This window comes from Diaporthe amygdali, assembly GCF_026229845.1.
Source record: "Diaporthe amygdali strain CAA958 chromosome Unknown NODE_1_length_4327563_cov_65_473760, whole genome shotgun sequence".
Classification (NCBI taxonomy): domain Eukaryota; kingdom Fungi; phylum Ascomycota; class Sordariomycetes; order Diaporthales; family Diaporthaceae; genus Diaporthe; species Diaporthe amygdali.
Genome location: NW_026517021.1, coordinates 1,604,330 through 1,623,208, shown reverse-complemented (window position 1 = coordinate 1,623,208; position 18,879 = coordinate 1,604,330). Strand labels below are relative to the sequence as shown.

The 18,879-nt window shown below is 55.5% G+C and overlaps 7 protein-coding genes across 7 annotated transcripts; 2 read left to right on the top strand and 5 right to left on the bottom strand.

Moving 5' to 3' along the window:
* Positions 1-1,167: 1,167 nt before the first annotated feature.
* Positions 1,168-1,569, top strand: J7T55_006069 (uncharacterized protein; the record flags this gene model as incomplete). The annotated part of the gene is made up of 1 exon (XM_053140249.1): positions 1,168-1,569. One exon carries the CDS (start codon positions 1,168-1,170, stop codon positions 1,567-1,569), a length of 402 nt encoding a protein of 133 aa, XP_053000837.1.
* A 396-nt stretch (positions 1,570-1,965) lies between these two features.
* On the bottom strand, positions 1,966-6,556 carry J7T55_006068 (uncharacterized protein; the record flags this gene model as incomplete). Its single annotated transcript, XM_053140239.1, has 5 exons — positions 1,966-2,032; positions 2,111-3,270; positions 3,329-3,680; positions 4,337-6,350; positions 6,427-6,556. The coding sequence occupies 5 exons, from the start codon at positions 6,554-6,556 to the stop codon at positions 1,966-1,968; spliced, it is 3,723 nt and encodes a 1,240-aa protein (XP_053000836.1).
* Positions 6,557-7,020: 464 nt separating this feature from the next.
* Positions 7,021-7,962, top strand: J7T55_006067 (PET8 related protein; the record flags this gene model as incomplete). Its single annotated transcript, XM_053140229.1, has 1 exon — positions 7,021-7,962. One exon carries the CDS (start codon positions 7,021-7,023, stop codon positions 7,960-7,962), a length of 942 nt encoding a protein of 313 aa, XP_053000835.1.
* Positions 7,963-8,347: 385 nt separating this feature from the next.
* On the bottom strand, positions 8,348-11,795 carry J7T55_006066 (uncharacterized protein; the record flags this gene model as incomplete). Its single annotated transcript, XM_053140218.1, has 6 exons — positions 8,348-8,560; positions 8,622-9,820; positions 9,877-10,087; positions 10,141-11,413; positions 11,501-11,582; positions 11,762-11,795. The coding sequence occupies 6 exons, from the start codon at positions 11,793-11,795 to the stop codon at positions 8,348-8,350; spliced, it is 3,012 nt and encodes a 1,003-aa protein (XP_053000834.1).
* Positions 11,796-13,706: 1,911 nt separating this feature from the next.
* Positions 13,707-14,231, bottom strand: J7T55_006065 (uncharacterized protein; the record flags this gene model as incomplete). Its single annotated transcript, XM_053140207.1, has 2 exons — positions 13,707-13,762; positions 13,850-14,231. 2 exons carry the CDS (start codon positions 14,229-14,231, stop codon positions 13,707-13,709), a joined length of 438 nt encoding a protein of 145 aa, XP_053000833.1.
* A 499-nt stretch (positions 14,232-14,730) lies between these two features.
* Positions 14,731-16,771, bottom strand: J7T55_006064 (uncharacterized protein; the record flags this gene model as incomplete). The annotated part of the gene is made up of 6 exons (XM_053140196.1): positions 14,731-14,826; positions 14,921-14,943; positions 15,127-15,465; positions 15,520-16,402; positions 16,653-16,661; positions 16,766-16,771. 6 exons carry the CDS (start codon positions 16,769-16,771, stop codon positions 14,731-14,733), a joined length of 1,356 nt encoding a protein of 451 aa, XP_053000832.1.
* A 684-nt stretch (positions 16,772-17,455) lies between these two features.
* Positions 17,456-18,790, bottom strand: J7T55_006063 (uncharacterized protein; the record flags this gene model as incomplete). Its single annotated transcript, XM_053140185.1, has 2 exons — positions 17,456-18,347; positions 18,552-18,790. The coding sequence occupies 2 exons, from the start codon at positions 18,788-18,790 to the stop codon at positions 17,456-17,458; spliced, it is 1,131 nt and encodes a 376-aa protein (XP_053000831.1).
* Between the last annotated feature and the right edge of the window lie 89 nt (positions 18,791-18,879).

The window sequence follows — 18,879 nt, the reverse complement described above, 5'->3', positions numbered from 1 at the left end:
GCCTTAAGCGAGCTGCATTTTTCGTCTCATGGTTGACTTCAAGAATTCTCCGGGGGGTTGCAGATCAGGTAGGGCATGGTCCGACGATCAGAGTGTCGGATGAGTTTGCGAGCCGCGTGCTCTGGGGGGTCCGTCGTTGTCTTGGCGCGGCCCTGTGGGGCGTCGCCCCCCTGCAGCTCTCACACAGGGCAGGCGGACGCGCTGATCTGCAGGAAGGGTCAGGGAGGTGTCAGCATGAGGAAGCATGGACTCGCCCCCAAGATTGTCGTCCTTAGTTGATTAGGTTTTGTAGATCATGCTTGGCCGGCGATGCTTACTGTTGGTGTGTGTAGCTCATGCTCATGGTAGTGGTCCATGGTATTCGGCAATTGACAATTGCTCGGAGAAGTGAGACAGTGAGAGAGAGAGCAGGTGACAGGCACAAATACAACACCACATCACATCACATCACAGGCTTGTGTCGCAGTATCCGCCCACATGCGACACACTCGGCGAACCGGCCTCGCGGACGGGCCGCCCGCCACAACCGCAGAGCCTCAACTCTGACAGGCCCAGCCGCTTGGTGCTAATGGCGCCTCGCAAGTTAGTCCACTGTAGCAATCAAGAGGAGAACCAGGTAGCGAGGCGGTAAGGTTGGCGGTAAGGTTATCTATCGCGCCGCCACGGCTGCCGAGATGGCGGCCAACCCAGCGCGAGGGGACCGGGCCTGTCTCAGGTCACGGCGGAACCAGCTTTCCTGCTCCCACCCTGCCGCCTTCGTCCCATCTTTGTTCCATCTCGCTGCCTTCCCTGCCTGCAGTGGTCTTAGCCGAGGATGTTTCTGGACGTCGGTAGCCCTTCTCCTGCCGATCATCGACCAGATGGCATGCCATGCATGCATGCGTACTGCACGCCTTGCCTCGCATCCGTGGGACTGCCGTCCGATCGGGCGCCTCGTCTCGTCTATCGAGCATCTCGTCGAGGGCCCGAGTATAAGACGGTCACTCTTCTCTTCGTGCAAACAGCTTGGTTACTTTTTTACTCTCACTATCACACTCAACAGCTTCGACAATTTCCATTCTTTCCAAGTTCTGTGAACTACTTCCGTTCATTCTCTTCGATTAATATCCACGTTCTTTCCGAGCCGGCTCGATACCAACAATTTTTCCAACAATTTTTTTCTCCAAAATGAAGACCCAAACCATCATCATCGCCCTCCTCGCCGCCGCCGCCGAGGCAGCCCTAGTCCGCATGCCCAGGGCTGCCAACGCCACAGCGGGCGCGGGAGGCGCAGACTTCGGCGACTGCACGCCGACAATGGACTTCCAGCTGGGCCGCGCCGAGTTCAACCGCAAGGCGACCGAGGGCACCTTCTTCCCGACCGACGCCACCCTCGTTGCCAACAGCGGCCAGAGCGACGCCCTGAACCCCAACATCATCACCAACTTCATCTGCGACCAGCTGACCAACGTCTGCGGCGCCAACGACGCCGCCAAGTCCCAGTGTGCTGATGCCCAGGCTACGGTTCAGGGCCTGGGCACCAAGGACCAGAGCACTGCTGATGCATTCAACTCTGCCCTGGGCTTCTAAAGGGCTAGACCGAGAGGAGGCCCTGTGCCGTCGACGGGAGGATGGAAGCATGAGACTCGCGGCTGCATTTAGCCGTGGGCGATGGATTCGGAGCAGGGGTCTGTGGCACAAATCTAGTGTCCCGGATTTACGGACCGACTAGAGTTTCACGAAATAATGCAGATTTATGACACAATGTTTCCTCTTTGAAATTTGTCAGTGCCCTGGTGCGTGAAATGGTAGGCTGTAAAGGGTTGCACTTACAAGGAGTCCAGCTGAAACGGCTCGAATCGTAATCTCATGGATGTCAGCTGTCAAGTGAAAACAGGGCAATCGCTTTGGAAGGTTTCTCATAGAGGGGTGCTTTTGGAGTCATTTGTGTTTGAATATACTCTAACCTATGCTCGTACTCCTTGTCTATGAGGCGCTATTGCACTTGCCAACGATCAAGTCGGCCTTGACTCCAGCTAGTCCGTCAAAGTACCTAGACATAGCGAGGTTAGCACAATTCGCGTCATAAAAGATGGTACTTGAGTTCGAAAGCAACCCGGGCAGTACTCACGCCAGCAGCGTCTCCGCAGGTATCATATCCATCACCCCAAGGCTCGGGTTCGACGATGTCAAAACCCGCCCCCCAAAAAGCACACGGACATAGTACCCACCCTCCTTCTTCCACAGCTCAAACACCACCTCGCTCCCCATGCCAGGCCAGACCATCTCGTCCGCCTGCAGTATCCCCAACAGCCGGCTGACAGACCCGTCGTGCGCTACATTGTGGAACCAGAGCGTGCCGTCGCCAGTGCCATCGACCACATCCCGCAGGTGCGCCGCCAGCTCCGCTACCCACACGCCGAGGGAGCTCGCGCTGGCGGCGAGAGCCGAGGGCCCTGCGTCGCGGTAGATCTGGGAGTACTCCCAGTTGCCGAGGCGATAAACCTCGTCGGCCATATCCTGCGTCACGCAGGCGGTGGTGTCGTTGACCAGCGACGTGGTGCCGTCTGCACCGGTGACGTTGACGAGCTTGCATGGCAGCGGCTTACCGTGGCACTGCCGCGCCGACAGGTTGTCGTAGTAGTGATCGAAGCTGGCGTGGAAGCCCGAGTCTGTAGGGCTGACGCCCGAGATGCCGTCCAGCGTGGCGTATAGGTCCTGCGTCGCGTCGAAGTGTGCCGCCCACGCAGCGTTTGAGTCGGACTTGATGCTGTTGAACTGGGCCGCCGACGAGGCGCAAGTGTACGAAGGCTCGAGGGAGTCAACGCCGGTGGGCTGAATGAGCAGCGGCACGGATGCGGTAGTTCCCCACATACCGTTGATAACCATACCGGCGACCTCACTCGTGATGACGTTATTAGTGACCCGGTACTTGACTTTCTCCCTCCAGGTCTCGTCGTCCTGATCGGGAAGAAACCCCAAGAGGTCGTGATACGCCGCATACAAGTCAGCGCCGTGCTGCCACGAATCATCCAGTCCTTGCGAGCTGATCTGCGGGAACTGGCACGACCCCTTGAAGCCCTGGGCGATGGCTCCAAAGGGATTGAAACCGCTGAAGCCGTCCCAGAAGGCCAACGCGGATGCATTCTTGCCCATGTTGGGATCCGGCAACGACGCATCCGAGAATGGCCGCGCGAAGAAATACAGCCCTTCGTCGTCACAATCCCAGGTGTAGGACTCGACCGGGAACGAGTTCGCCGCGTAAGGAGTGCGCTTGTGGTGGCGGTGCATCTATTAGATGTCAGTAAACTGGGCTGGCCCTCCGGTCCTTGCTCAATCTCCGGCTCACCAATTCGACATATACAAGCTCGTACTCGTCAGAAGGCACCTTATATTCCGAGCCCCTGACGTGTGGCATATTGCACCAGTTATAAGTGCCATAAGCCTTGTCAGGAGTTTGCGACGAGTTGTAAATGAAGCCATAAACGCCCGTGGTGCTATCGCTCACGACGCTGGTGAGATTGTTGATCACCGTCTGAGATGGTGGGTACCAACCCAGGTCGACCGCGGTTGAGTTTGCCATCGTCGGCGACGAGCCCTCCTCTTGCGACGTAGCCGTGTGGAGGATCGGTGATTTTCCTTCCCAGAGTCGTAGGGAGATGCCGTCGGCTTGACTGAGCAGGAAGACAAGCAACACGCCGCTAAAGAGAAGCACGAGCAGCCTCGTCATCCTGGACGGCCGCGACAGCAACTTGAGGGGATCCATCCATAGTTATGTGCTGGGACGACTTGAACCCCTCCCACGTGCGCGGGTGAAGTAACAGTCGGGAATACTCTGGATGTGCATTCACCCCACTTCCAGAGGACCGGTTCACACTGCAGGCGGCGAGTCTATCGACCTTGTGGCAGGTCGTTGGCAGGGTTCGGATGTCGGATACCAAAGGTTGAGTTGAAATTGCTGCTTCTAGTGGCGACTGATGGCCTGTTGTCCCCGCGGCCCAGGGTTCCACGTGCTGCAGGCAACCCGCCGAGTGGTCCAATAGTCCAATGCATGATTTAAGTCTGGGATCTTGGGATGAACACCCGCTTGGTCGCAGTGCCCAGGCTTCCAACGTCCCAATTTCTTAGGCCTGAGGTGTGCCGCGACAAGATCGCTACCACAACCGAAATCATAAATGCGTATGCGAGGAGATGATGCACAGTGACATGCATCCTCGCTCCGGGCAAACAGACCGCAATACGAGTGAGCCATGACTGCCTGGCACATTGTGCTTATCTACGCCAAGACTCTCTCCTGGCTCGGGGATTAATCCTTGTCCGTCGTGCATTATCCTTCGTTCTTGTCCTCGCCATCGACCTCTTATGGGAATACGAGGCCAATTCTCTCTCGTCCTTCGCGGTCTCCTCCAGCGTGCCTCTGTCCACCTTTCGATATCTGATGTCGTACCTGATCCAATTGCTCAGCCCTCGTCGCGAGATACCCAGAGTCGGCAACGCGACCAGCACCCTCTTTTCGTGCTCTGCATTCGCCATGGCTTGGCTGACTTCCCATATGCCCGCCTCCCTCTCCCACTCTCTTATCCTGTGGTACTCTTGACGCTGCCCCAGGGGGCCCATCTCTTTCCACTGCCTCCTGACCTCAGCCTCGTCCAGCAGCTGGGCCTGCTCCATGTCTGGGGCCCCCTCAGGCTCTCGCAAGGCTTTCTCGTAGTCGCCGCCCGTGTAAATGGCCGGGAGCGTGTACCGGACCTTGCCCGGGGCGTGGTGCTTGAGCAGTGCCATCAGCTTGTCTCGTGCGTGCCCGTCGGGCAGTGAGTCGCGGAACGCTTTCGCGTGCTTGGCCTCGAATGGGGCGACTGCCGCGTGCACGTTGGACCGGTTGCAAATGCGCACCCAGAAGCGCCCGTCCCACAACTGCCACGGCTTCCACGCCGGCCAGCGCCACACCTCTGGCCGCCGGCGCCAGCGCATACGTATGCTCAGCCTCCCGAATGCACAGCTGGGGAGCGGGCGGCCGGAGACGTAAGGCTCGCGGGTAAGGTACCAGCTCATTGGCGCTCTTGGATCGGTCGAGGTATGCACCGGGAGGAAATGCACGCTGGAAACATTGAAGGCTTTGGGATGCTTTGCGTAGGTGGATGGGTCGTCGTTGAGAGAAGGGAAAAGGCGGAGGACCTGGTTTTGGAGATTGGTCGCGAACGGCCCCTGCTGTTCAGGCGTCACCATGGCAAGGAGGCGCTTGAGAAGCAGAGCGGCGATGTAGCGGTAGTGTTCCAAGCGCCTTGCGCGCCGAGCCTCGTTGTTGAGCCCTCGCCGGATACCAGGAATCCGGAATGATGGCAGTTGCACAACGACGGTACCGGCTGTGGATTCAAAATCGCGTACAATGGTCCGGCCCAAGAGTCGGTCCACTTCGGCCTCGTCAAGCTCTGCCTGTCTCCGCAGACGTCTGGACATATCTAGGATAGCCGGCTTTTGCAAAGCTGCTGGCAGGGTGTGATTTTTGTAGAGATGTCTCACTGCATTCCTCATCGTCAGAGTCGCGTCCTGGTTTGTGGCGTCCTCAAACCAAGGTACCCCATTAGCCTCGCAAGTCGCAATTAGTCTATCCTTGCTGAACTCAAGCAAGGGCCGGTATACCATAACACCACCGTCCTCCATTTGAGGAGGGGCTACCGGAAGCATCATCTTAGCCTTTGGCACGTATACATCAAACTCATCCTCGAGGTAGGCACTAGAGCGCGTACCCTTTTTGAGCTCCCTGGCCACAAGCTCAGGGTCTATATCAGCCATCATCTGATCCCTGATGGAGAACAATTCGTACCGTGTAGGTCGGTAGTTGATCATAGGCGCTCTGGACGCCTGGTCGTCGACCATCCCGCTCTGGTAGGCACCATGGCAGTCGTGGCTCTCAGGAATATCAGTAGCAGAACGCATGCCTAGCAGGCCAGCGGCACTGTGGCCGGAAAGCAGTCGCATGAGCACTGTCTCGTACTGATCATCCTCATGATGCGCGAAGAAGAGGGATGCCATCTTGGCCTTGGCGCAAAGAAATGCCATCTTGCGATACCGAAGACGGCGGGCAACAGTCTCGAAGTTGGGCAGCTCTTTGGGATGTGAGTACCCCGTGTCTTCCAGGATCTCTCTCCACCTGATGCTCACTGCATGAACTTTGAGACCTAGGCTTGTCAGGTTGGCCCGGACAGCCTCGGCCTCTAGGTCGCTTCCCTCACGCATGCGGTGATCGACCACGATGCAGTGATAGGCACTGACGGGGTTGTCAGCTACCTTCAGCGACTGACGGTTCCTGTGGACTCGTGAACACAGATATGCTAGGGCCATGGAGTCCACTCCTCCGCTGATTGCCAGACCTGGTAGACACAGTCAGTCAAACAGAGCATGAAAGCGCACACCAATTGGAATGAACAAGGAAAAAGTGTGTCGCACCGACTGGGCGTTCCTGACGGCCACGCGAGCCGGGGAATCTGGGGCGGCATATTGCCTGCACAGCATCGACAAACTCGGCGACAGCGACAGGCTTAGCAGTGCGATGCAATACCTGTGGTATGGAGCTCATGTCTCCAAGGCATGTGACAGTTCATCTCTGAGCATGCTGTCTCTGGAAGCAATGACATCTGGCGGCTGTGAGGTCCAAAAGCTGTGAGATTCCTTGTTCGTCAAAGATGCTTGGTGTATACCGTGCAGCCTACAGTACCTGCAGCACCCGCCTGGGCCACCGCAGGGACCCTTAAAAACCCGGGAGCTCGAGCCGCTGGAGCTTCCGAAGCTCGGTGAGCAGGGATAAGCTCACTGTCCCCGCCCAGGGTATCAAAGACCTCCAGCGCCGACTCGGAGGCGTCGAAATTGGAAATCCGAGATCGTCGGCGAACAAAGTCATTCAAACCACCACGAACAAGAGACAAACAAAATGCCTCCCAGCAGATAGCCACGGTCTCCTGAGTCCCTCCATCCCTTCGTTGGACTCGTCGCCGACTCCTCCACCTCCACAACCCAAACAGGCGCCCTCCACAAGCAGCAACAATGTCCTCCTCGCCCAGCCCGCCCCCCTTCACCCACGCCCTGCTCGCGGGCGGCATCGCCGGCACCACCGTCGACCTGACGCTGTTCCCGCTCGACACGCTCAAGACGCGCCTGCAGTCATCGGAGGGCTTCTTCGCCTCGGGCGGGTTCAAGGGCATCTACCGGGGCGTGGGGTCCGCGGCGCTCGGGTCCGCGCCGGGCGCGGCATTCTTCTTCTGCACGTACGAGGCGACCAAGACGGCCCTGGCCGAGGCACGGCGGCAAACACTAGGTGGCGGCAGCAGTAGCGCATCAGCAGCAGCAGCAACACAACAGGGCGGTGGAAGCGGCAACGGCCACGCCGTGGACCACATGCTGGCGGCGTCGCTGGGCGAGGTGGCCGCGTGCTCGGTGCGCGTGCCCACCGAGGTCGTCAAGCAGCGCGCCCAGGCCGGCCAGCACGGCGGGTCGTCGCTGTCCAGCCTGATGGCCATCCTGGGGCGCCGCCACGCCGTCGGCCTGCCCGGCGTGTGGCGCGAGCTGTACCGCGGCTGGGGCATCACCATCATGCGCGAGGTGCCCTTCACCGTCATCCAGTTCCCGCTGTGGGAGGCCCTCAAGTCGTACTCGCGGCGGCGCCAACCGGGCGGCGGCAGTGGTGGGGATGTCAGCGCCGGCGAGTCGGCCCTGTACGGGAGCATCTCGGGCGCCGTGGCCGCCGGTGTGACGACGCCGCTGGACGTGCTCAAGACGAGGGTCATGCTGAGCACGGAGCGCCAGAGGGTGTGGGATGTCGTTACGGGAATATTGAGGCAGCATGGGGTTCGGCCTTTCTTCGCCGGCATTGGTCCACGGGTGATGTGGATCAGCATCGGCGGCGCGGTTTTCTTGGGCAGCTATCAGTGGGCGATCAATGCCTTCGAGCGTGGCAAGACGGGCAAGGCGGCAGTCAGTCTGCCTTGAAGATGCAACATCCTCGGCAAAGGATGAATGGTTTAATCATGCGGGCCTTGTGAAGGTGTTACGATTTGGTCCTGGTTCAAGAGCTCGTTGACTGCAGCAGCGTATGCACACGGGACCTCTTCCTGAGCAGGGCAGCTGCCCGCAATTCGAGACATATGATGGTAGGGCAGCCGAGAGTTTCAAAGGGCATCACCATTATACCTCGAGGGGGCTCCCGAGAGAAAAACACTCCGCTATGTACATTATGTACCAACACCTCTGTGGTCTGTGAAGATACCCTATAGACAAGCCCAGAGAAGAATAGATGTTAAAGAGTCAGCCTCCACGTGAGACACGTCGGCACCTTCTCAACTGTCCTGCTATCCCTTCGAATACATCACATTATTTAGACTGCTGCGGCAGCAGCTTGTCCAGCCAGGCCTTCGCCGGCAGCTGGAGGATCAACAGCCGGGGCTTCTGTCTCCGCAGCCGCTGGCTGTTCAGGCGGCGGCAGCGGAATCTCCTTCTTCCCGTTGGCCTTGTAGTATAGAACGACGTCATTACCGCCCTTCCATATGTAGGCGCGCAGAGTCGCGAGGGTCATGTTGATTGGCAGGAGCTGTAAACAATGTCAGTCAACGAGGTTCACTATCCATGAACGCTAGCCATTGCGGACTCACCTGCTCATTACAGTAGAGCTCAAGATACTCCTCCGCCTTCATCGCGTCGGGGTTCGGCTCAGCGTCGTTCTCAGGCTGCTCAAAAGTAGGATCGATCCTCTCCGCCACGTATGCCAGGATCTTCCTAACACGAAGCATCTTGTTGGCATTCAAGCGGTTGTTCCCGTCCGCAGATGCGAGGCTCGGCAGTCCCGAGTCTGGCCACGGGTGTAGCACGAACGACACCTTGACGGGTTCCTTCTGAGGGACGGTGTTGAGCAGCAGAACCTCACCCAGCCACTGTGGGGCGCACTTCTCGATGATATCTGCGTCGACGCCAACCGTCTCAATCGTCCCGCGGTACAGCTCGGCACTCCCTCCCGAAGTTTCCTCCTGGATGATAACCTTGGTTCCTGGCGGTAGCTTGAGCACCGGTGTTTCATTGGTAAGGCTAGGTGTGATTTTCGTCTCGATGGACTTGTCCGGGGTATCAATTAACTGTTTTGCATACTCGTCTTGGAGTTTCTGGACCACGCCTTGGAAGTTGTCGTCGTACTCCTTCTCGGGCTCATGATTTGATGATGACTCCGATTCTGCCGTTTTCTCTTCCGATATCGCTGGCTTCTCTGTTGCTGTTGATGAGGCTGAGCGGCCAAGCTTCTTGGTGCCGAAGGACATCCCCATACGGAACTTCTTTCCAAAGGGCGTGCTCGGCTGTTTGGCCTCGCCTTTTTCCTTATCTTTATCTTTGTCTTTTTCCTTATCCTTGTCTTTGCCATTCTCAGCTGGCTGTTCGGATGGGGTTGCCGCAGGTTTTGCAGTGTTGTTGCCATCCGCTGATACTATTGCGTTCGTGAAGTAATCCTCCCTTTCCTGAGACGGTTGGCTGGCTTGAGACGTTCTCTTGTCCAGAGGAAGCGCCGAGTTTGCCCCTTCCTCCTTAACTCCAGGAAGGCCAGGAGTCGCAAGCCCGATGCCCATTCCCGGCGTCATGGGTACATACTGCGAGCCATTAGCTCTGGGGGTCATTGGGGATTCAGCCGCCTGTTCCCAGTTCGAGGAAGTGGGAATCGTGATGCTGACGGGCGGTCTCGTCTTTGCCACTGCTATATTCTGCTCGACTGTTTCGTTCAATTTTTGACGGTGAGCCTCGTCGCGCCTGATTTCTTCATCGATCAAATTTGAGAAGAGGTATCTCAAGATCCACTTTCCATGGTTGACTTGGGAGTCGCGTCAGCGGTGCCGGTCACGTACAGAGTTCAGGGTTAATGCTCACTTCTTTGATCTTCCCTGAATTCAACAGGCTCATCCAGGACTAGCTCATCAGCGTACAGTTCTGCGTCAAAACAATTGAAAGGTTCCAAGACAACTGTGAGGTTGCCAGAGCTTGTATCGACTGAGCACCATGGTGAGACGTTTTCGAGAGTGTTCACCAGTGGCTCAACGTCCTCGAGGTGCTTCTTGCCAAAGCTCTGAACGGGTTTGCACTGCAACAAGTCCTGTTAGCGTCATATGAGCAACATCAGAGCGGATGCCTTACTTGTATTAGGTCCCACAAAAGCACGTCGCCTGCTGTGTCTAGGGTAAGCACTCTACGCTTGTCAGCCAGTAGGCGGTGCTTAACTAGACCAAACTGGCCCTCAATTGTTTCTTCTGGTACATGCTGTATCGGTTCCAATACATGGACAACAGACTCAATAGTCTGTGTATCGGCGTCTGCATTGGGAGCGACCTCGGGTGCCGGGAATCTCGCCGTGTTGGATATCCTGAGAATTGATCTTGCTGGGACTTCCTTCGGCTTTCCATTAGTGACAGGCGACGATTTCGAGTGCGGGAGGTTGGCAGCAATGGAGGCTCGTTGTTGCCTGAAAGATTCCGGCAGGGGGACATCGGCGCCCGTATCGATATTATGCCAGCGGTTGATGGATGATCTCTGGGTCGCAGTCCACATGTAATCGCCGGCAGCCACGACCCTGAATACGGTGTCGTGTTCTTGAGCGACGGCAAGTGAGAGGCCTTCGTCCATTTCCCCCCTCGTCCCCCGCACGTCGGTCTTTGCGATCAAGCCAGAACGGTCGGTGCTGTAAAATACCGATAGCTCGGGGTCTTCGGAGTAGAGCGACCAAACGCTGTCGTTATGCATGGTAAGGGTGTGCATGCAGCGACCAGCGGTGACACTCCAGACCTTGACCGTTTGGTCTGCACTGCCCGTCATGACCATATCGCCTGCCGCACTCAGCAAGATAGACCGAATGTTGGATGTGTGCCCACGGAACTTGGTGATGCGTTTCCCGGCCCTTGGGTCCCAAAGATGCAGGATGGACTCGGGGCCGCCGTAAGCCAACATGTTCTCCGTGGTGCTTAGTGAGTACACAGAGCCCTTCTCCGGAACCTCTTCGCCTATGGTATCGATTTCCAGCGTCTTCCCGCCGCCATTCAGGTCCCACAAATACACCTTGCGGTCAAAGCCTCCAGTGGCCACCCAAGAGGATTGCTGCCCCGGCGATGCGACACACTTGACATAGTCGGCATGTTCTCCAATCTTATGGGGCTCGTCGTTCTGGTTCGCGTGCGGTCGCCAGAGCTTGACAATCTGGTCCTGGGATGCGGTTATGACAGCGCTATTGCTCTGTGCCAACGCGATGTCGCAGATCCAGTTGGTATGAGCGAGAGTCTGGGCGCGGAACTTTGTGGTGTTCTTGGACTTGGAGGCGTCGGTCGAAGTTGAGTCGATTGCAGAGGACGTCGCTCTGCCGGTGAGGTCGAGATTCAAGTCCCAGGCACATATTGTACCGTCGCGACCTCCAGAGTAGCTGCGTGACGATTGTGGTCAGCAAGACCCAGCGCAGATCGGGGGCGCGCCGTTGCCGAGTGCTCTGCGCGCAAGGATTGGGGCTCACAGGATTGACTGGTCTCGGTCGACGGCGAGACCATTGACACCGAGCTTGTGGCCTCCGGCCTGCTTATCGGCGCGCTCGAGAACTAGGTAGAGGGGCACATGATGTTAGAGACAGCAATCCGAGACGGTGAAACGGTGACCTGCCCCATGGATATTGCTCGCATGCCACCACTGCTGCGCAACAGCTGCCACGTGCGGGGTCGGGACCGCCTGGGTCGCGACAGCAGAGAGGCAGGGAGGTGGGAGCATGAAGGATACATACCATAGCTGATTCTTTGACGTGCCTTCTTGGCCATCACGAAAGGAACGTGGATGTGGTGGACATGTGCGTATGTTACTGTAAGGAGAGGGCTGCGTATATCCGGAGATATCGGCTCGATGGGGGGTGATGGCGCACCACTGCACACACAAGTCTACCTCTAAAGTACCAAGTCAGGAGCGTCTTGTTGCGAGTGATTGATCGTGAGTTGGCCCCGTGAGGATGCGGTCATTGAATTCGATGAGGCAGCAATAAGAGACGGTGAATCAGGGAGTTGCTGCATGTATTACGTACGGTATGGTATGGCAAGCGAAGGAGGATGAAGATCACCATGGCCCATTAGGGATCCATCGCTCGGAATGGCTGGTTGATGGAGCGGATCTCCCATCAATTAGCACCTCTGACCTGCAGCGTCACCCACCCAACTCCACTCCACCTCTCACCCTCCCACCTTTCCACCCTTGCCTACATACGGGCTACCGTCGCGTGGGGAAAGCTGCACCGCCGATGGAGCTTGCTCTGGAGCTCCGGAGCAGCTCGCGTCTGTCAGCAGCACGTGTCTGCTGCAATGTCGCTCTGCTGGGGACAGCCATCGTGCCGTGTACTTCGCAGGGATCCCCAATGTCAGCGTGTGATTCTCAATAGGTCACTACACACCATTTCTTATGATAACATCTTATAGGACAATGTCGCATGGGGATGGGTGAGCTCCCATGTCTTGCACCCTGCGGGCTGGGCAGTAGTCTACCACAGTACCGAGGGACTGGAGCGCTTGGGACAAGGAAAATCAAAGCTTCCAAGGTTTCCGTCGCCTCAGTTGACCAGACTGGCAGGTTGGGCACACCAACTGACACCTCATGCGATGCTGTTCTAGAACATCCCAGGAAAGGTGAGGCGAGGGCATGAAATTGCGTGGCAGGTCGAAGGGAGGCAGGGCCCGTCTCCCCTCTCGCCCCCCTCCCTCCCCCAGCTCCCAAGCCCACGGGTCACTGGATCGCCTGTTCCCCGCTGCAGCCGCCTGGAGAAAGCAACCATTCCAGGGATTCCCCAGCTCCCTGCAGAAGTCAATTGGACCCTGGGGTCTTTGTACGTAATCAAGCCGTTGCTTCATCTCCGCGAACTGCCTTCCAGACTTCAACCTCTGGTCTCAAATTCCAAGACGCAAATACTATGTTTTGTTATCCAGCACTGCGAGACGATTTCCTGCTACTTCCAATCATTATACAATCTTAGCTCTCAACTGTGGTCTATTACCTCTCCTGCTGTTCACTTTCAATGTCTTCGCAAAAACACTGCCTTTGAAACATCCCTACGGAAACCTGGAAGGTTAAGAACGATTCAGGGACCATGTCATACTTCGCGAAAATTCAAAGTTGCATAAGAAACGTCAAAGCAAGCTCAATGAAAGGCACTTTGCCATCGGCCCTACGATCGCCCAGACCCTTGCTTTAACAGCTCCTGATTGTCAGATAGAGCTGCCATGGCATGATTTGGCATATCAAAGCCGAGGCTTTGGTAGCTTGCCCTCTCCTCTGGCAATTATCTTTTCTCAGGCCAAAGAAAACAACACTGACGAGCAGTTCCCATTCAATCGCTCAGAAAACACCACCTCTTGCCTGGGAACCGGAAAGCACTTATGAACAATGCTTCACCATAAGCCGTGGGAAGCTTGTGACTTCGAGCAGGCCTGATTCAGTATACCATACGTGCTTGAAATCTGGTGTGATTAATATGCTGGTTCTCAGTATCTATTTCAGATCGTCGCCTGTGACAAATTCCCTGGATTTCTTAAGCCACCTCAACGCCATTGCTTATTTTAGTCCCGCTGTGCTGACTTTCACGGAGTAGAGTTCCAAATATCTCATTTGTTGTTCAGTTGCCGCTCATGGACGTCCAGGCCCTGCTCCGTGCTCACGGCTGGGAGCACAGACTTGAGGCTCTTTCATGATCATACCAGATCGACCGGATGCGCCAGCTTCCAGAAGGACCTCGGTGTAGATGTGCCTATATTCAGAGCCAGAACCCAGTCAGCCAAGCTCTCCCTCGCTGCGATCTTGCTTCCCCGACTCTGTCCAGCAGTCGTCAACATACCTGATTCGTTCGTGAAATCAGAAATCGAGCCACCCCCGTGGACCAAGCCCAGCGATGACCCGGCCGAGCTGCCGCTGCCGCTGCTGCTCGGCGCGACCCCGACCGGCCCCAGCCGCGCAGCCAGCTCGGCCTGCCTGGCGCAGCGGTTGCACAACGTCGGCACGGGCCGGATGGCCTTGAGTTTCCTGCAGGGAAAATTATTGCTGTAGTACTCCGGCGTCTTGGTCTTGCTCCTGCTGGTGTCATAGAGAAAGACGGGCTTGTCGAGGGTCAGGTCCCCGCGGTCGACCACGTCCGGGGTCCCGCGGACTGTGGCGCACTCGCTCACGTTCTGGAACTGCTTGTGCTGGCAGCGGGTGATGGTGTAGACGAAGACACACATTGCGAATGAGCGAAGTCAGATCGGTTGAAGTTGCTTTGGGTTTAAGGCGAGGTTGATAGGCTGGGCAGCGAGCGTAGTGAGATATGTTGTGTGAAGGCAGGAGAGGCTGTTCTTAAACCTGAGGTTTCGAGAAGCACGAAGCAATCACACAAGGTACAACGTCCTGTATGAATCCTGTACGTGTGTGAAGTTGGTTTCCGATTCGGTTGATCATGGTGTTGCGGATTTCAGGCGGAGCTGTATTGAAAGACGACAATAGCTGAATGGCACAATGGCTCTTTGTGACCGTGAATGTGAGATGCCGTCTGTCAAATAACCCAAAGCGAGGACTCACTTTTGAAGGCTCAACATGATGTAAATCATTGTCGGCCAGATGCGAGACTTGCCTCAGGCAGCGACGTATGAGGAAGCCGCGCTCTGCGGCGCTGGCCAGGCTGGCGGAAGGACGCGACACATGTAGCACCGTACGACGGGGGGTTGCATCACTTATCACCCAAACTCATTTCTTGCTTGCTTTCTGAAGTAACTCGAGCGCGGGCAAACCACTCCGCAGTGGTTTGTGATCACTGAAGTGATTGGAGATGCCGTCTGAAGTCTACGAATCGTGGGGGGTAAAAGCAAGGTTTGACTCGATGCAGGACTGCCGTCATAGAAACAAAACTGGGACCGGTCGTCACCGAGCAGCTCACTCGACTCGAGGCAATGAACATGTCTGTATCATGTTGATTATAGGCCATTCCATTTGGGTAAATGATGCTCGATTATGTCGACGAATAGCGACCGGGGTTTGGTGAAACGGATGCGTTCCGAGCACCGGGGTGTATTCCGTCTTCGATCTCCTTGCTTGATCATTTGGAAGCAAGACCTATTTGCCTTCCTAAATCATCCCAACAACCTCTCCTCATGGGATCCAGCTCTTGCAGCTTGGAAAGCCAGGTTTCCACGTCCAGCAGCTCACCCTCGGACGGCTTTCGTTCCTGCAAAGTCGGCAATGCCAATGTGCATTCAATCAATGCTTCGTAGATCAATTTACAGTCGTCATAATCCTCAAGCAGATCCTTGATGTCCACGATATCTGCTGTAATGTATTTCACTCTTTCTTCCACGGTGAAACCAGCCGTGATGGTCGGTCGCTTAGCATGTTCAATTAAATCCAGCATCAGGAATTGGTGATAATACCAAAGCGACTGGTCTTCGGGCCCTACATTCAAGCCCTCCTTGATCTGAGCCAATTCTGGAGCTGCGTTAGCCGCATTACATCATGAAATGAAGACGCAGTTTGTCGTACCATCATCAAAGAACTTCTTTCTCGTGCTTGCATCGGCTTGTCGCTCGTCCAGAAGTCTCGGGATAAGCTTGCTACGGTTGTGCCACGCGGAGAAGTTGGACAAATCAACGCGGATCATTTTAGATGTGAAGTCGAACTCGGACTCAATCATGCTCGTGCCGTTCAGGGCAGCGCTCTCGAGATGGCTGACGACATTCCGTCGATAGCCCCAGGCATGGAAATTCCGGCGGTCTTTGCTTAGCATCTTGGTATCGAGACCAAGCTCCTCTTCCCATATCCGCCTCGCAACAACAGGATCTAGCCGATCGATGGCTTGCTGCAGCAGCCACGATCTGTATTTCCAGATCCAATAACACTTGGGGAACTCCATCAGTAGCGGAACGGTGAAGCCCAGCTCGGACCTGAGCATGTCGAGGTCATTTTCCCTGGCCTTCTCTCTCGCTCCATCGTCCCGCCGGTCATCATCACCACTAGGTCCAGGCGAAACAGTGTCGTCAGCTGTAGTACCACTCCTCCCAGTTGTCTGGGACGCGGGGTTTTGCGGGGTCGTGATCGAGGAAGAGGAGGAGGATTCGGCGGAACATGTTGTGGTAGTGGCGGTCTGAGAAGAACTCTGCGACGCCTTCGAGGGCAAGGACCCAACCGACGGTTTGCATGATAACCCACAGGTTAGCAAACATCTGCGGCGGACGTTCCATATTGTGTAGTACTCTGGGTTGAGTCGGAGCAGCTTGTTGGTGAGTTTGAGGAGCTCGGGTGTGAACTTGTCATCGGCGACCAGCGACCGGACCTGGCCTTCGAGGTCGCGATACTTGGCGATCTTGTCGAGTTCTTGTTGCTTCTGTTCTTCAGTGCGGGACCGGTTGGTTCGGGTTACGCCGTGCTGGTTGCCTTCCCATCAGTCAACTTCTCGTGATTGCGATCGGGCATATATCGGTGGGAGATGATCGTACGCTGGCCATTTCGAAGCTTTCAAGGAGACAGGCCGAGCAGCACGGCGAGCCTTTCACCGGTTGTCTGTTTGAAGTGCTTCAGGAAAGGTGACGTTTGCGGCGGAGGTCGGTCAGGATATCGCTACGGTGGTGCAGTAGCGTATCTTGGTACCTAGGTTCAACCTTGGGCGAAGTAAGTACCCACCCAAACTGTAGGTTAGTCAGCATTGCCGCATCAATCCTCAGCAGCACACCTCACCCACGTATTGACCACCAGGAGTCAAACCATCGAAACCCTCCGACCGCACACGTACCAACATGTCTGTCTCGTCTGTTCTGAATGAAATTATTGGATACAACTGCCTCCATGGCACAGTATGCAGTTGCCGCCCAAAAAGAGAAAAAAAAAGGTGACAAGACCAGGTGGAGATGGGCCCAGCTCCTAGCAGCCTTAGGCTTCTTATACCAATTCCCCAGCTGCTGACCTTGTATATTGTCGGTCACCCAGGGGAATCACAGCGCCTTACACCAACAATCACGTCCTTGCTGGGAATCGAGAAAAATTCAATATTTACCAAATGAACATGAATCATGGTGGTGCGATAGATCGATACTCGCGCTCGGTTCTCCATATAACAGACCGCCATTGACTTACAAACACCATCAAAGCGAGTCTGGCTACTGATCTATTGTTCGTCTCATCAGCCCCGGCTTGCCACCCCTTTCAACAATTACAATGAACATGTTCCGATAATGCTGCAGTGGTGAGTTGCAATTGAAGACTAGCCAAAAAGATTGTCCGTTTATTGTGGCCTGCAATATCTTGATTTGTTTGTTGCAAGCAAGCACCTCGCTTTCAGCCCAGTGAGACTGATAAATCCTGTCTTGTTGACCAAGAAAAGAATGTACATCATTTTGCACTGTATGTATTCAATTGGACCAGTCAAATAAAGAATTGTCGTTTCGGATAGCTCCGCTGGAGGCTGTCGTCTTGATATGACTATCTACTTCGGACTATCACGTTGAGCCTCCTGTTTCGCCAACTCCGCTTCCATGTGGTTCATCATGTCTCGAATTTCGGGGTAATCCCCCTCGTCTTGCGGCCTTCGCTCAAGAAATCTTAGTTCCTCCTGCGTAAAAGGCTTGCGATCCCAAGGGTCCCTGTACACACGTTTGTGTGTGTGCGCGATGGAGGAATCGAGCCGCGTGCGGTTGTGGCGGTCAGGAAGTATAGGTAGTGGATTCTCTTTCTCGTCTTCGGCAAGCAGGTAGTCAAAAATTGCCTTTTGTTGCTCGTCACGCAGCTGATAGATTCGTTCCGTCACTCGGTCACGACCTGGATGGACCCAGATATTCGGCAAAGTGTCTCCGTTGTCCACCTCGGCATCTTCAATTTCTCCCGCTGCGCGAGGATCTGCTCGTCTGTCAAACAACACAACGCCCCCAATAATCCGATCCTCGGCCCAATAACCCGCTATGTCTGCAATACCTTCGGGATAAATATCGTGGTCGAGGTAATAAGCATGATTAAACAATGTGGGCCTTGGTGGAACATCAACCCAGCCTGCCCCTTCACGATCCGTGTCGCATGCAGCTAGTGGCCGCGGCATCACGTAATCGGTGACTCTCTTTATTTCATCCTCATCATGTGAGTACAAGTCACGCCGCTTGAAGAGGTATGCAGCGATCTGATGCAATGCCACGGCGACAAGCTCGACCAGGCGGGTGTTGAAAGCTTTGGACCCGATGTTAGCATTTTGATAGGCTTGGATGAGCTTCGGATCAAAAAGAAGCGAATTGACATCGAAGTCTTGAATGAAGTCACTGATCTTCTGCTCTGCCCCTGGACAAAGCTCGTTGTGGTCCTCAATCGGGTGCTCGTAACCAAAGATTCCACTGCAGCATCTGGAGTTAGCTACCAAAGTACCAAAGAGGAAGCATTTACGGAAACGAAGGGCAATAATTAGGCCATCATATGCTCATGACCTGTCTCAGAACCTGCAGCCTGACAAATGGCTTCGAGACGAGTAATAAAAACAGACAATAGATGATGGATGTTCCTTCTTGAAAGGGTTGAAACTGTATCTGGAAGCTGCTTACGGGTATCGTCGGTCCCACGCCACATCCGCGATCGGCAGGCCATCAACGAGTTGTGCATAGGTTTGTCGCGCTGCTTCTGTCCTCAATATGCGACTAATTGCGTTTCGAAAGATTTCGTAACGATTCGACTCGACGTTCTCAAGTGAGATGCGGTGCAGATGAGCATAGAGCGCAACGTCGCGGAGTCTTGTTGCCATGACATCCATGGTCAGACCGGTTATCTCTTCGACGGATTCCATTTTGGTTTTTGACAACGCCTTACACCTTAGATGGCTGGAATGTCTGCGGTTGCGTCTTCGATTCCAGGCTCTCAGAATCAAAAAATGAT